The 13268-nt window shown below is 42.2% G+C and overlaps 1 protein-coding gene across 3 annotated transcripts in view; it reads right to left on the reverse strand.

The window, feature by feature from the left end:
• LOC122403404 (neo-calmodulin-like) overlaps positions 1-13268 on the reverse strand; it is an 84848-nt gene that overhangs the window by 33655 nt on the left and 37925 nt on the right. The window contains exons 2-3 of one of the 3 annotated variants that reach the window (XM_043406907.1): positions 11583-12423; positions 3700-3741 (exon numbers count right to left, since the gene is read on the reverse strand). The exons of 1 other annotated variant lie outside the window; for it this stretch is intronic. In XM_043406907.1, the coding sequence (XP_043262842.1) occupies positions 3700-3741; positions 11583-11669 (129 nt within the window). In that variant the 5' untranslated portion in view covers positions 11670-12423. The remainder of the gene's footprint in view (positions 1-3699; positions 3742-11582; positions 12424-13268) is intronic. One more of the 3 variants, XM_043406908.1, reaches the window with a different exon arrangement.

A 13268-nucleotide genomic window follows, 5' to 3' on the forward strand; every position in this document is an offset into this window, starting at 1 on the left:
CGATGTAAAGCCGAAGAACCTTCGCGCTTCCAACGACGCAACTTTTATTTTCTACAAGTAAAATAAAATAAAGACGATTAACGCGCAAACGTTCGATTAAATCGTGATCGGGGGATCGACGCGCGTACGAACGAAATCGACAGATAGTTGGAAAAAAATAGACAGAATACGGTTCGAAGTGTCGGGGGAGGATTCGATGGGGATACGATTATCGAACCTCGGGGTGCGTCGGTCCTGGAAGTTCGTTGTAGTTTTCGATAGGATCAACGCGATCAACGTAGGTCAAGGACGCGCAAATATCGCGGCAGACGCGACGAAAGAGGTTTCCACGAGGAGAACGGAAGCACGTTCGCGACAAGGGGGAAAACGGCTGAATAAACATGGAGAATCGTGACTTAAACACGTGTCAGTGCACTTACGATACAGGGTCTAGAAAGCGACTGGATACAATTAATAATTAAAGCAACGGCCACGACAGCACCGACGACGAGGGTGCAGCCGGGCTATCGATCGTCGTCCTCAACCCGAACCATCCTCAACCTGAACCTACTGCCTTCTCCACTACATTCAAAGGCTCTCTCCGATGCCTCTCCTATCGCTTGTATACCCAACGACTACTTGTCAGAAGGGTGCTCCGAACGAGGGCCCAAGATGCCATTCACCCAGACTTTCTTCCCTCTAATCTACGGGCGCTAGGCTTTTTCGGCTCGTTTGTTTCCGAAAGTGGCTCTCTTTCGTACCGAAAATGGATTCTGCCCGGTGGCGACGCAGCCCGTATATTTCCCCGAGAGGAATTCAGTTGCTCTCCCGGCACACCGGAAGCGATTGATCGACCCCGTCCGCGGACAAAACTCGCAACGGGGGTAGTATCGATGGCTCCGCGAACGGAATATTTCTCTTGTTACGCGAACGGTCTGTCGATATCAAACCCCCGTTCGAAGATCCATCAATAGATAAGACTAAGAGTCTTCATTGCGTAAAAAATTGATTCGATAGACACTATCCCCAACAATGGATTGGTCGAGGGGGGCCAAGAAATTGGTCGCCCGACCTTACCCCTTTAGATTTTTACTTATGGGGCACTCTGAAAGAGAAAGTTTACAAAACAGAAATACGTACAATCTGTCATTTTTATGTGTGTATACGTTTGAAACGAATATTTCTTAAAAAATATGAAACGAAGTTCTTAATTACCGTGTCCCATTTATCGAATTCTTTGACCGAATCGAGTATAATAATCCTAATTCCACCAGAATATGTACCCTGTCGCTAGACTGCGTTTGTTTATGCATTTATGGGAAATTTCAATTGTCAAGAAACTACAGAATGCACTTATTATGCAAAAATATAAGAAACTAAAGTAAGATACGAGTTACTATATTCAAGGGTTGAGATAACTGCAAAGCGTTTCATTAATTCTATGAATAAAAATATGTTTCGCATAAAGATCCATAATCTGCTTATTACGTACTAAAAAGTAACTAGTTTGCCTCCGAGTAAATTTAGTTATGACATTTTATGTATTTTGTAGCTTAATAATACGTAAAATATCATTATTATATAAATTTACTCGTCGTTCAAACCCGACATGCGGCTATCAAAGGATTCGGGCTCCTTTGAATTACGAGTCCAGTTGGAATAATATCCCACGTAATTAAAAACAGTCCGAATAAGCTCATTGATAGTACATGCTATTAAAGTCTTTCGGTCCGTGGCGTGACACAGATAGGCGCGGGACGTCGCTTTGAAGCTCGGTCAGCGGATTTTTAATTCCATAGAACTGCTGGCTACGGAAGCTGGGGAAAAAAACACACACAGAGAGACGGGCACGGAAACAATTCAGTTTCTGTAATTCCGTGGTAAAATTGTATCTTTTAAACGTCGCTGTAACGTCGGATGATCGTTTCCCCGAACGGAAAGGGTAGCCAGGGATCGCCGGAGGACGTTCGATTCGTGTCGAAAAGCGCAGCCGTGGCACCACACCCCGTCGCTCGCATTGCAGTCCAGTAGTGTTCGAGATAAAACGATCCACCGTCTAAATAGCCCGAAACGGCACGGTTCGCGGTTCGCGTAATTAATATGCAAAGCCTCGGGCAACCGCTGCGGGCGAAGGAAACGATGACTGAAAGTCGAGGCGGGAATAAATTATGAGATTCGCAGGAGATTCGTTCCGAGGAGCGTGGAATGAAAGTGGGCGGGTAACGCGCGAGCCTTTTACGCCGCGGTTGTCTTTGTTCAGCCAGCTGAATCTGCTCGAGAGTGTCGCCCGAGCCTCTCGAAACAAATTTCCACGCCACGGTAATTGCACCCAAGTAACTGCAATACTATACGAACGTACGAAACGGACTAGTTCTCGCCACTGTTTTCGTTCATTCAGCGCGACCAACTTTTCGACTGTATTTCGCCCAGTGAATTAACGTGTTTAGATTTTCAGTCATATCTCGATAAAAGTTTTGGATAACGATCGACGAGACCTTCCCGACGAAAATGAGTCCAAACACGATACTGTTCCACCCTTTGACGGGTAGGCCTGTGTTTAGGTACTCTTTGACAGTAATTGTTTGGAATAGGGGCCTCCTCATCGATTTCGACAATTTTCGTATATGTCATAGAGCTCACCATTTTGAACAAGCATTTTATAACCCCCGATTGGTTTTAGTTTCCGAGATACGTGTTTGGAAAATATTTTTTGCATGTATCTGGAAAACTAAAGCCGAGCGGGGGTTATATGTATAAGAAAAACTTGTTCGGAATGTTGAGTCCTGTACCATATTTGAAAATCATCGAAATCGGTGTGGAGTCCCATGTTCTAAATAATTACCCCAAGTTGCTCGATCGTCCAAATTACTGATGCGTTTACGATGAAGAGATCGAAGGTTACGACTTCGCTTTCGTAAAGAACGATGCGTACTTAACGCGCCTCGCGTCGCCGTTAGGACCAATGGCGACGCGAAGTCTGTGAAGTTGTTGGGCGTCGGAGAAACTGTCTCGTTTCTTGCAACCGATTCGAACGTATGAGCGGTTCCCCTGTGTACTTACTCTGATCCTTGCGAAAGAATCACAGCGCACTGTGCCGAGAAGAAGAAGAAGAAGAAGAGAAAGAAAATAAAAGGATGAAACGAAAGACAAAGTAAAGAAAGGGATGCACTAGCACACAATGACCTAAGGTAAGATAGGCGGGTGTAAAAGACATGCAAGTTTAGGGATTCGACTGAGGTTGTGTGCGTACGAGTGGCATGCCTCATTCAGCATTCCTGTGTTTTGATGTGTCGGAAGAGATACACCGTCAGCGTTCATGCACCATTCGCGATCGTGTATTCTACCGTTGGTCGTTTCGTTGACAAAAATGGGACGCGTGCTAAACTATTGGCAGCCTGCTACGCTTTCGTACCGTTTCGTCGACAAAGCGTTCGCTTATGGTCGGCCAATCAGGTTTCCCGGCAATTCGTTGGTCTTGCTCTCAACGTTAATGGTGTGGCGATCATGATCGTAACATCGCGTTGGAACCGCCGCGCCGGTGCGATTGCTATTTTATCTTCACGATAAAATGGTTACACAAGAATCTCGCGCGATGTACGCGTCTACGCGCGAGCTAGTAGTGTCTATGGTCTAAGTGTCTAGCTATGTCCAGCTAAATAATATAGCTAGTAATCACTAATTTCTCAGCTAGATGTGGATTATGTCAATTTTTGTATGTACCTGGCTCAGGCTTCTAAAGCTACTTGTACTGGCGCTGCGGGCCTGTAAACACAAGTACAGTACAGGTCACCAATCACCACAACACTGCAGTTGGAAAAGTACAAATAGAGATACACAGGTATAATATACAGATACATAGAATACGTGGGTTAGAGATTACACGGCACGTAAATAATAACGAGCGGAATGCGAAAGGGGTGAGTGTCTTTTGTAATCTGTCGACAACAGTCATTAAACGCGTGTATCTCGTTCGTGGTAAACAGGTAAGAGAACGTTGTTGTTATTGTAAATCGTTGGTACACTGCGCCAACAGCGAGAGCCTTTTCACGACACTGAATTCTTTGAACTGTATGAAGAAGGGAAAATCAGTCTCGAATTAAGGAGAATACGGCAGCATGACTAATTCTATTTCCGAATAACGAATTAAAATTTTAGATTTATTCGTTAAACAGAAACAAAAGAACACTTCTTAGTCCGGGGAAAAGAATTTCTTTTTAAAATAATAAAAAATGCGATTATGTACGTAATTTTCTCCAAATTATAATCTATTCGTGGAATAATTATTCCAAAAATCGTACAAAAGATTATAGTACGTGGACAGTATCGAAACAAGAAATTCTATTATAAGAAAGTAGATTGGAAATATAATCGAGTTATATTTATCACTTTTAGATAAAGTGTTATAAAAGAATTTCTTGTTTCAACGATGCCCATGATATAATTTTAATAATCTTTTGTATAAGTTTGAGGAAAATTATTCCACGAATAGATCATGATTTGACTTACTTACTCGCATTTATCATCACTTTTCCATTACTTTCGGGAAAAATTACCATTATACTTTTGTTCTTCGTGATGTATAGAAGCGTACTGTAAAAAGGATTCTTCCTCCTCGGTCTAGAAACATTGTCCCTTGCTCAACTTTCAAGGCGAGAAACTTTTATTAGTCGCAAGACCTTACAGCGTCTGACCCAGTACGACGCGCAATTCCTTTCAGGAGTAATATTTCGTTTTCCCTACAATGTATTTCGCGTGAAAAGGCTTTCCATGCTGGCGTAGGCGGTACGTGAACCGAGCTCGTGGATTTTGTTATATCCGTAAGTACAGTATCGTGAACGTACAGCGTATCAACAGCAGTGCACACCGAACATATACGACAGCGTAGCGTGAGTTCAAGTGTTTGGACAGTTACGAGGCCTGTTTTCGTGTCTCTCACAGTCACGTGTAACACGTTCTTCTTTTTTCTTTCTTTTTTTTTTGTACAACCAAAGCATTCAGGAGAAGCGAAGAGATAGTATCGCGTGACGGTGAAATAGAAAGGAAAAGTGTTCGTGCTGATTCTTCGTGTAATTTCTGTGCAATTCCATTTTCTTTTACGTTCGCGTGAACTTCGCATGAATCTCAAACTCGTGGAAACGTTACGCTCGTTTCTTCTTGCCTATCTTGATTTTCGCGAGACAACTGAAGGGATTACGGGCTGAAAGGCTGCAGAAACAGATTTTGGAATTTCTTTTTAACGAAACGTTTTGATTTTCAGTTTAGCGTTAGCAAAATTTTTAAGATTCGAGTCCTCTTCGGTACTGTGAATGAAAATTAATTACAGAAAATTTAAGAGACGCGTTTAATGCAGTTTTCAAATTTGTTAAGATTGCTCGTCTTCAAAAAAAAATTCCAAGCTCTATTTTTATAAGAGAAATAAAATTAGGTGGTTTACGAGCAACGATAAAATTCGTGATGCCTTCTAGATCCGCTAGAGCACTCTAGCAAATGAATTCTAGAAGAGTCTGTAATTTTTGTCGTCGATCGTAAAATTAACAAATATTCCTTTTTTTAATAAAATCATTCGTGAACGAATAAGTTAGAGTCTAAAATCCTGAAATAACAGCATAATCCCAGCACAGATACTCGTCGTTTTAATATGGCGTCGCACGAAACCATTTTGGTTCGTCTGCTCCGACACCCTTAGATTGCAATTTTAATGATGAAAAGAGGTTTCGATTTGAAAATGTAACGTGCACCTTTTCAAAGCGCCCTTACGTTCAATGATATACCTAACGCGAGCTTTCAATGCAACAGGGAAAGCGGATTTGCGTTTCGTTCGCCTGTGCGCTTATCAATCTCCCTGATTCGCGATCGAACGGACGGTAAATCCAGCAGCAACGAGCATTGCCGATTAAAGAGCAATTATTCGAATCTCTTTGTCCAAGCTGGGCGATCAAAGGTGCTGACAGAAATGAGCGCAAGTGCTCGCTACTCCTTTCGTAAAGAGTAATGATTGAAATGAAACGCTCCGAGATTGACCCCGCCTACACTCAAACAACGTTACACACCGATTATTCGTGCCACTACACTTTTATCCACGACTACACATTTTTTTACACCATCTGAACTTGATCGACAAATTTTTTTGAGTCGTTCGAACATTATTTTTTGAAATTATACAACTAATTCAAACATCAAATATTACATTAAGAACTGTTTCTTTGTTTCGTATAATAAACTTGACGTGCAAAATATTTTTAAAAATCGTTTTGACATCAATTGGTCCGTGCCTTTCTTTTCTGAGAAAAGACATTCAGAATTTTGATTCTTTCAAATCGAAAAAGTATCGCCATTTAAAGACTGCGAGAAAAGCGCAGAAAGTTGGAATACGTAACGTAGAACTCGTGATAAAAACCCAATATTTCCGCGCGTCTTCGATCATCCATTTTTGTCGCGCTGCGAACGCGATCTGTCTTACTGTGCCCTTGGTCAAAAAGTAAACTTATCCGATAAAATACATTATCGTTTACAAACAACCGCGAAAACCTTCGACCGCAACGATCATTGGAACAAACATACGCAAAAAGACCACGCAAGAAATCCACGAGCGTCGCGCGATGCCGCGAACGAATGTGTTTCGACGCTCAATTATTAGCTCGTTACGCCGCGTAAGCGTAACGCGTTCGATGTTTCGTACGTTTTTGCTCGGCACCCGAAAGTAGTCCGCGCAATTAAATTCCGCGCGATTAATTTTACGCGCAACGATCGAACAGCGAAACCCGACCGACGAGGGAAACGTTCGCCGTGTTTCTCAACGCGGAACGTCGATAATCGTGGAAATTCGATTCTTCGCGGAAAACACGCGATTGGAGTGCGCCTCGACTCGATCTTTCATCCCCTGAAAAGCGTTCTACGAAAAGTGTGCCACGATCCGTTTGGGGGGGGAAAAAAAGAAAGAAACGTACGACCGACAGCTGGGAAAAATCTGGCCCGATTCGCGCGAGTGCGCCGAACGTTTTTCGAGACGAAGAAGATCGACCGTTTTCCAATGGCGTTCGTGATCGTATTATCGCTTGCACCGATCTGAATATCGATATTAATCGAACGATACACACTCCCGTTCACGAGTCACTGGACAATTAACGAACGTGGAATAAAAACTTATTTATTTACTAAAATGTATACTTTACATTATAAAGTAAATGTCACGATATGTTATTAACTGTTATCAAACAATTTAAAAGCTTCATTTTACATGTGTATCCAGCTTGTGTCCAGTTTGCAAACGATCGTTCAAGTTAATGGAATTTTCTCGACAATCGTTTTTTACTATTTTTCTAATTAATTCTATTCCAACCTTCCTGCAATATTTTCTATCAGACCTTATTTGATATAAAGCGCGTTCGCCTTCAAAATTAGTTTCCTCGCTATAAAAATAGTAAAATAGTAGCTCGAAATAAATGTAACGAAGGAAGAAAATTGTATCTTAATTTGCATTTTCCAAGACGAGCAAAATGTCCAGTGACTTATGAACGATAAGGGTATGTATAAGGATGATTATCGTTCGATTCTTCTAGGCGTTTTTCGAACCGTTAAGCTCGATTTTTTCGGTAGAAACTGCGTCGCAGACTTGTCGTTAGGTGTCTGACGTGCAAGATTCTTCGTGTTTTCGATGACAATGCAGCAAACGCGCCCGCGAAACGTTTAATTGTCCGAACGCAGCGAAAGAAGAGCACCGGGGAACGCTTTCGCAGGGTATCTGCAACCTTGCACAAAAACCGTGGACCGTTGGCGTCCATAGATCATTAAAATTCTAGTCGCTCGTAAACGTTCGCTAATTGGATACTCGCCGTGGGAGCTCGGCCACGGACACTTACTGAAAATTTCCACAGGGCGCGGCATGGTCGTTCGAAAGTTTGCAAATCAATTACGCAGCCAGGGAGCAATTTGCTGCGCGGTACGCGCTAAATTCGACGCGACCCGTCGGCGAATAATGCGTGATTTCTACTGGCGATCGCGTAACAGGACACGCGTGCCAAATTCGAGACGCCAGCAACCGCTTTTTCAACGAATTAAAGCTCCTCGTTGTGTCTCGGTAACAGGACAAAAGGCTATATTTTGTATTATAAGCTTGATCCTTGAATCATTGAAGACGAAATAATGTACGTACGTCATTGCGAGCTCTGTTGATTAATTATACAAGCCTCAATTAACAACTTGTAAGTTATAAATGTGGTTCTCTTAACGAATTATTTTATTGAACTCATAGAATAATACAATCTATTTTTAAAATATTGACGATTGCGTTGCAGTAAGCGAGAGATCGAAAATATTAACGAGAAAAGTATGAAAACTCGAAACATGGAAGAAACTAAAAATTTCACATTTGAAAAAACGAATACAATTTGTTTTCAGCGAATAATATCGTTAAGCTCGATAAAATAACGTTGCAATATATTTTATCGAGGTGGAGCGCTTCGCGATCGCCAGCGGAAATCAATCGCGATAGGATATTTAATAATCGCGTCGTTTCCGATTTTTCCTGGAGTTTCCCATAATTTTCGAAACCGGTAACATTTCCTCGCGGATAATATGTATAACGGGCGGCGTATAGAGTTCCGGGAGTCCGATAACGGGCTGCGACAGTAACTTACCGGGAAGCGAAACGGCCTGGTTAACGCAAACGAGACGCGATAAAATGACGGACGCCCTGGTTTACACGTTGTTGAAGGCTTTTGGGATTACTGTTTTGGAGGGGTCGGAATATAATCCGAAGGAAATCGTGCCGTGAAAGTATGACGCAGGAATATTCGCGACGAGGCGTTCCATTCCGCGGGAATTCACGATAAAAAGATCCTGAAAATTGCGCGAGTTTCTTCGCCCGATTCTTATCGCTTCGTCGCAGTCACGATGATCGTGATCGTTTCTCTAGGTCGCGGTATTGAAAATTGACGAACGCGTTGTCGATCGACTTTTAATTTTAATAAACGTAAAAACGGAAGGCGAGAAAAAGAGCACGGGCATGTTTCGTCGATCGAGGCGAATCGAACAACGGAATCGAGAAAGTTCATCGTCTGGTAAAGGCGGATTTAATTTCCGGTCCGCGTTAGGGCACAGCTTCGTTAACGAACTTCCTTATCGTCGGATGGAGCTTGACCTTTCTACTATTAATAGAAAAACCGCAACGCTACGGGAGACGATAAAATTTTTCGAATTGGGCTATGCCTATGTAATTAGTCAGCTCTCGTCTTTTTCTTAAGATGGAATCTCTAATGGACATCAAGCATTATGTGAAAGTAACGCATGCTTGTTGACTGATCCTCGATAAAAGTGCCACTCGATTGCTTCTCGAGGAGAAAGTCGGACAACTAATCGTACTACAGTGAAATATCCATACGACTACTCTGACACCAGAGTTCGATAAAACTAAAAATTTGAAATGATTAATTCTATATAGCTCACATAAAATAATATTCTAAATTGAGATTTTGAATATTTTTGCTTTAATAATATTTTAAATTCGCTTTTTAAATACTTAAATGAGAATATGCTGATCCGACGAGAATCAGTCGAGCGTTACAATGACTATTTTATCAAATCGAAGGGCAGTTAAATAAGTGTGTGTGCTCCCATATAAAGTCGATAGCATGCCCCTAGTCATAGCGTACTATTCCTTGTTCGATCGAAACACGTTGAACGTGTAATTTTTCGTCACTTTGGTAGCCCAAAATTTCCAACCAGTCGTTAAAACCGGCATAAAGGTAACGAGAAAACGAGAACCGTGCAAAGGACGTTCCAGCGTTATCGCGTTAAACGACGCGCGTTTAGCACACGGTGGCGCTCATTAGTATGCACCCTGCGCCTTGAAACCCTCTTGATCGACCCTTTTCCGGGTCTTCCAGGTGTCTACGCCGCCATCTCGCACGCCGTGGACAGTATTCGCATAACCCCTTCCTCGGAGCACGAGATTCATGCGAATTACGAAAGTTTGATTGGCGCTTTTTTAACCCTAGAAAGACTGAATCACGAATCGTTACGTTAACGACCAAGGAGAGCGTTGGAAGACCCTTCAAGCTAACTTACGTTGAGCAATTATACCTGAGAATCAATTTTTAGAATCGAGTAATTTGCAAGTAATAGTTTTCTATGTCAGGGAAGTCATGGTATGAAAAAAGAAATTCTAGTTACAATTTTAGTAAATTTTGATCGATTGCATCAAAAGATGAAGTTAATTTGTGAACGAATCTAAAATTTCGCTATCCAACTCTGGTCCTTGGTCTTTCTAGAGTTAATCGCCTCGTGGTCTCTCGATCATGCGAACTACAATTTTACTCTCATGAATTTCGCGTGCTCGATCGAGTTCTACCATGACTCGCGAGGGATATCGTTTGGAATCGCGAGAATTTTTTATACTTCTCTGGATATTACGCGGTACAAAAAAAAAAGACACCTGTCACGGTGCGATAGTATCTTTGGTGCAAATTATACGAGATAAAATCAAAGTGATACATTGTACCATGATATACAAGGTGTCCCGCGAAACTAGGGCGAGCTGTAACGTCGAATCGTTTTCAGATATGAAAAAAAAAAACATACAAAGAACCACATCGAATGGTTTTCGATGCTCTATATTTCCAAGTCATTGTTACGTATGCAAGTCCACGCGTGCACCTGCAAAGTGCAATTGCGCTTGTTTTTCAAATAGATCCTTGTACGTTTTAATGCATTAAATTGATTCGTTCCCCACAAAAGTCTATTACGGCATTCGTCCAAAATGTAGGTCACTTTAAGAGATATTTTAACGTTAGGTTTGCAAATTATTATTCGTATCTCTCGCCATTGTACACGCTCCGTTACGTGTACGTTCTACATTTAACATTTATTTGTAAACGTGACTCGCTTTCTGATACAAATCAATCTAGGGTATCGTTCGGCAAATAAAACTTTTAATTAATCTAGGATTTGTACACTTTTAATCGCATTTTTATTTGCCTTTCTATACACTTTTAACATCTCTGATGAAATGTTCCAAATGAAATATGCCAAACTTTTAATTTATTTGCTCAAGTTATGCACAAAAATTACCTCTTTATACGCGTCTAATTTATTCCAGCAGAACGATCGTTATTATCGCAAACTTTGAATTGAAATATTTGTTAAAGGAATAACATTTGAGAAGTATGTCTAATATCTTTATGGTAAAACGTTAAAACGAATGTACAACAGCGTAGTGAGAATTTAAAGTATTTTAAGTTGTTCGCCGTGCCTCGTATCTAAAATCGTATCGACGACCTACTTCCAATTTCACGGACCACCCTGCGAACGCAAAAAAACGATATGTACACGAAAATAATACGTCACGGGAGAAAGGGATTGCTCGAAAGGGTTCGAGTAAAGGGGGAAGAATAGAAAACGACAAGCGAAGCGCACAACTTGAACTGTGAGTAATTGAAAACGTAGTGGTCCATCTTGAAAAAGCTCATACATTCTTGCCTCACGCGTCTGTCGGCTGTTTGGAAAAAGTCGTGAAACGCCCTGCGGGCGTTGCAATCGGTCGGACGCCGATTTCGAAACACATCGTCTAATTCATTTGTAAAATAGAGTGTCGTCGTTGACGTTACCTTGCTCCTGTTTCGCGGCGCGAAGTCCTCTTTGCTGGCCTTCCGTCGCTTATCCTTAAGGATCATTCTCGCCGCGGCGAACGCCATTTTCTCGACGCACTTTTGTTCGTTCTCTCGACGGTACCAAACACGTTTCGACGATCAACCGCGCACAATAAATCACAGGGAGCACGCCGTTTACGAGAAAATAACTGGGATCTTTATCGAGCCTCGATCGTACGGATTATTATCGGAAACTCGACGCGCGCGTACGATTCTGATCGATGGATACACGAATATTCATACGTGGATTGGATGTAGCGAAGCTAATTGCTACTCGCGTTATTCTTCTTCTTTTATTTTCTATTTTATCACTCGACTGTATAACTAATAATCGACTTTGTTGCCTCTTGCCGTTGACTTCGCTCCTTCCTTGCGCCCGCGTACTACAATTTCAAGATCTCTAAACACTATTACGATTTTTAGGATAAACACAGCCAGGGATTAACCGCGGATTGACTAGATTTGCTCGCTCGCACGAATTTTATCGTGAAATTGACGCAGCGGATAAGCGACAGACTCTCTTTTCTGTCGTTTCTCGTGAGTAGCCCGACGACAAGCTCTCGCGAAAACTCGTCGAGGACATTTGCCTGTCGCGAGGTCACCGTTATTTCCGGTGGATTCTTCGTCCGCGACAAGTCGTCCGTCGATAAATACAACCGTTCGACTTTCTCTTTCACGTGTTCGTCCCTTTTTCTGTTGCTTTCTCAAACGACTAAATTCCAGGCTACACGAGTCGCGGTTGATGCGTCCTCATGGCTCGATCGATCGGTAGTTAGTTGCTGCAATTATGGCCACGTATCTAGAAAAAAACAGCGACGACTTTAACATCTTTTCAATTAATCTACAACAATCTACGTTGGTTAAGACTACGCGTCTCCGGGTGACGCGGGGTCGACTCTTCGGTTTGTTTGCAATTTTACAGGGCGCACGAAGAATCGTTTCGAGTCACTTTGGAGTATCTGCGGTCCGTCTGGAAGTATTTCACGAGAAATGAACGTTTCTCGTTTACGAACCTCGATGCTCTACGACCGGTGTAACGTCCCGATCGATCCTCGTTGGCCAACGATGCTTCCGGACGAAGAAACGAAGGGTGCACCGCCTGCGCGTCTGAATAATTAAACACGCGTGCCCGTTTCGTTCATTCTGCGGGTCTAAAATTATCGCAGATTACTGCTAAAAAAATAGAGTTAGCTTTCCCTCTGATTTGTTGCCAGCGCAGACACGCTACGCCGTGACGCTCTGCCGTCGCGACGCCCTGCCCCAAGGCTAGTCGCGAACACTAACAAGGAAAGTCTCAGACGTGGCCTTAACCGATTTCAATGAAATTTTCTCCACCAGCATAATCGTGTTGTTTCGAACAACTAAAAATTACTGTTACGTGAACGTTCGTTTTGAAAACTCTCGACTTTCAACGAACCACGATGGTTTATGAATGTCCTCGCACATTCGACCACCCCAAGAAACAAAAATTTAATTTAATTGATTTAATCTAGATTTTTTTAACAAAAACTTTACAGAGAAACGACACGAATTTCACGGTGTTGAGTATGCGCGTAATTCGCAGTCATGGTTTCGCAGTTCTCGCGTAATAGTTAAATAAATTATGTCAGCTATCGATCGATGGTTCGTAATCTAAAATCAAAC

The sequence above is a fragment of the Colletes gigas genome, unplaced genomic scaffold (genome assembly GCF_013123115.1).
Source record: "Colletes gigas isolate AHSC1104 unplaced genomic scaffold, ASM1312311v1 Colletes_gigas_Sc00051, whole genome shotgun sequence".
NCBI lineage: Eukaryota > Metazoa > Arthropoda > Insecta > Hymenoptera > Colletidae > Colletes > Colletes gigas.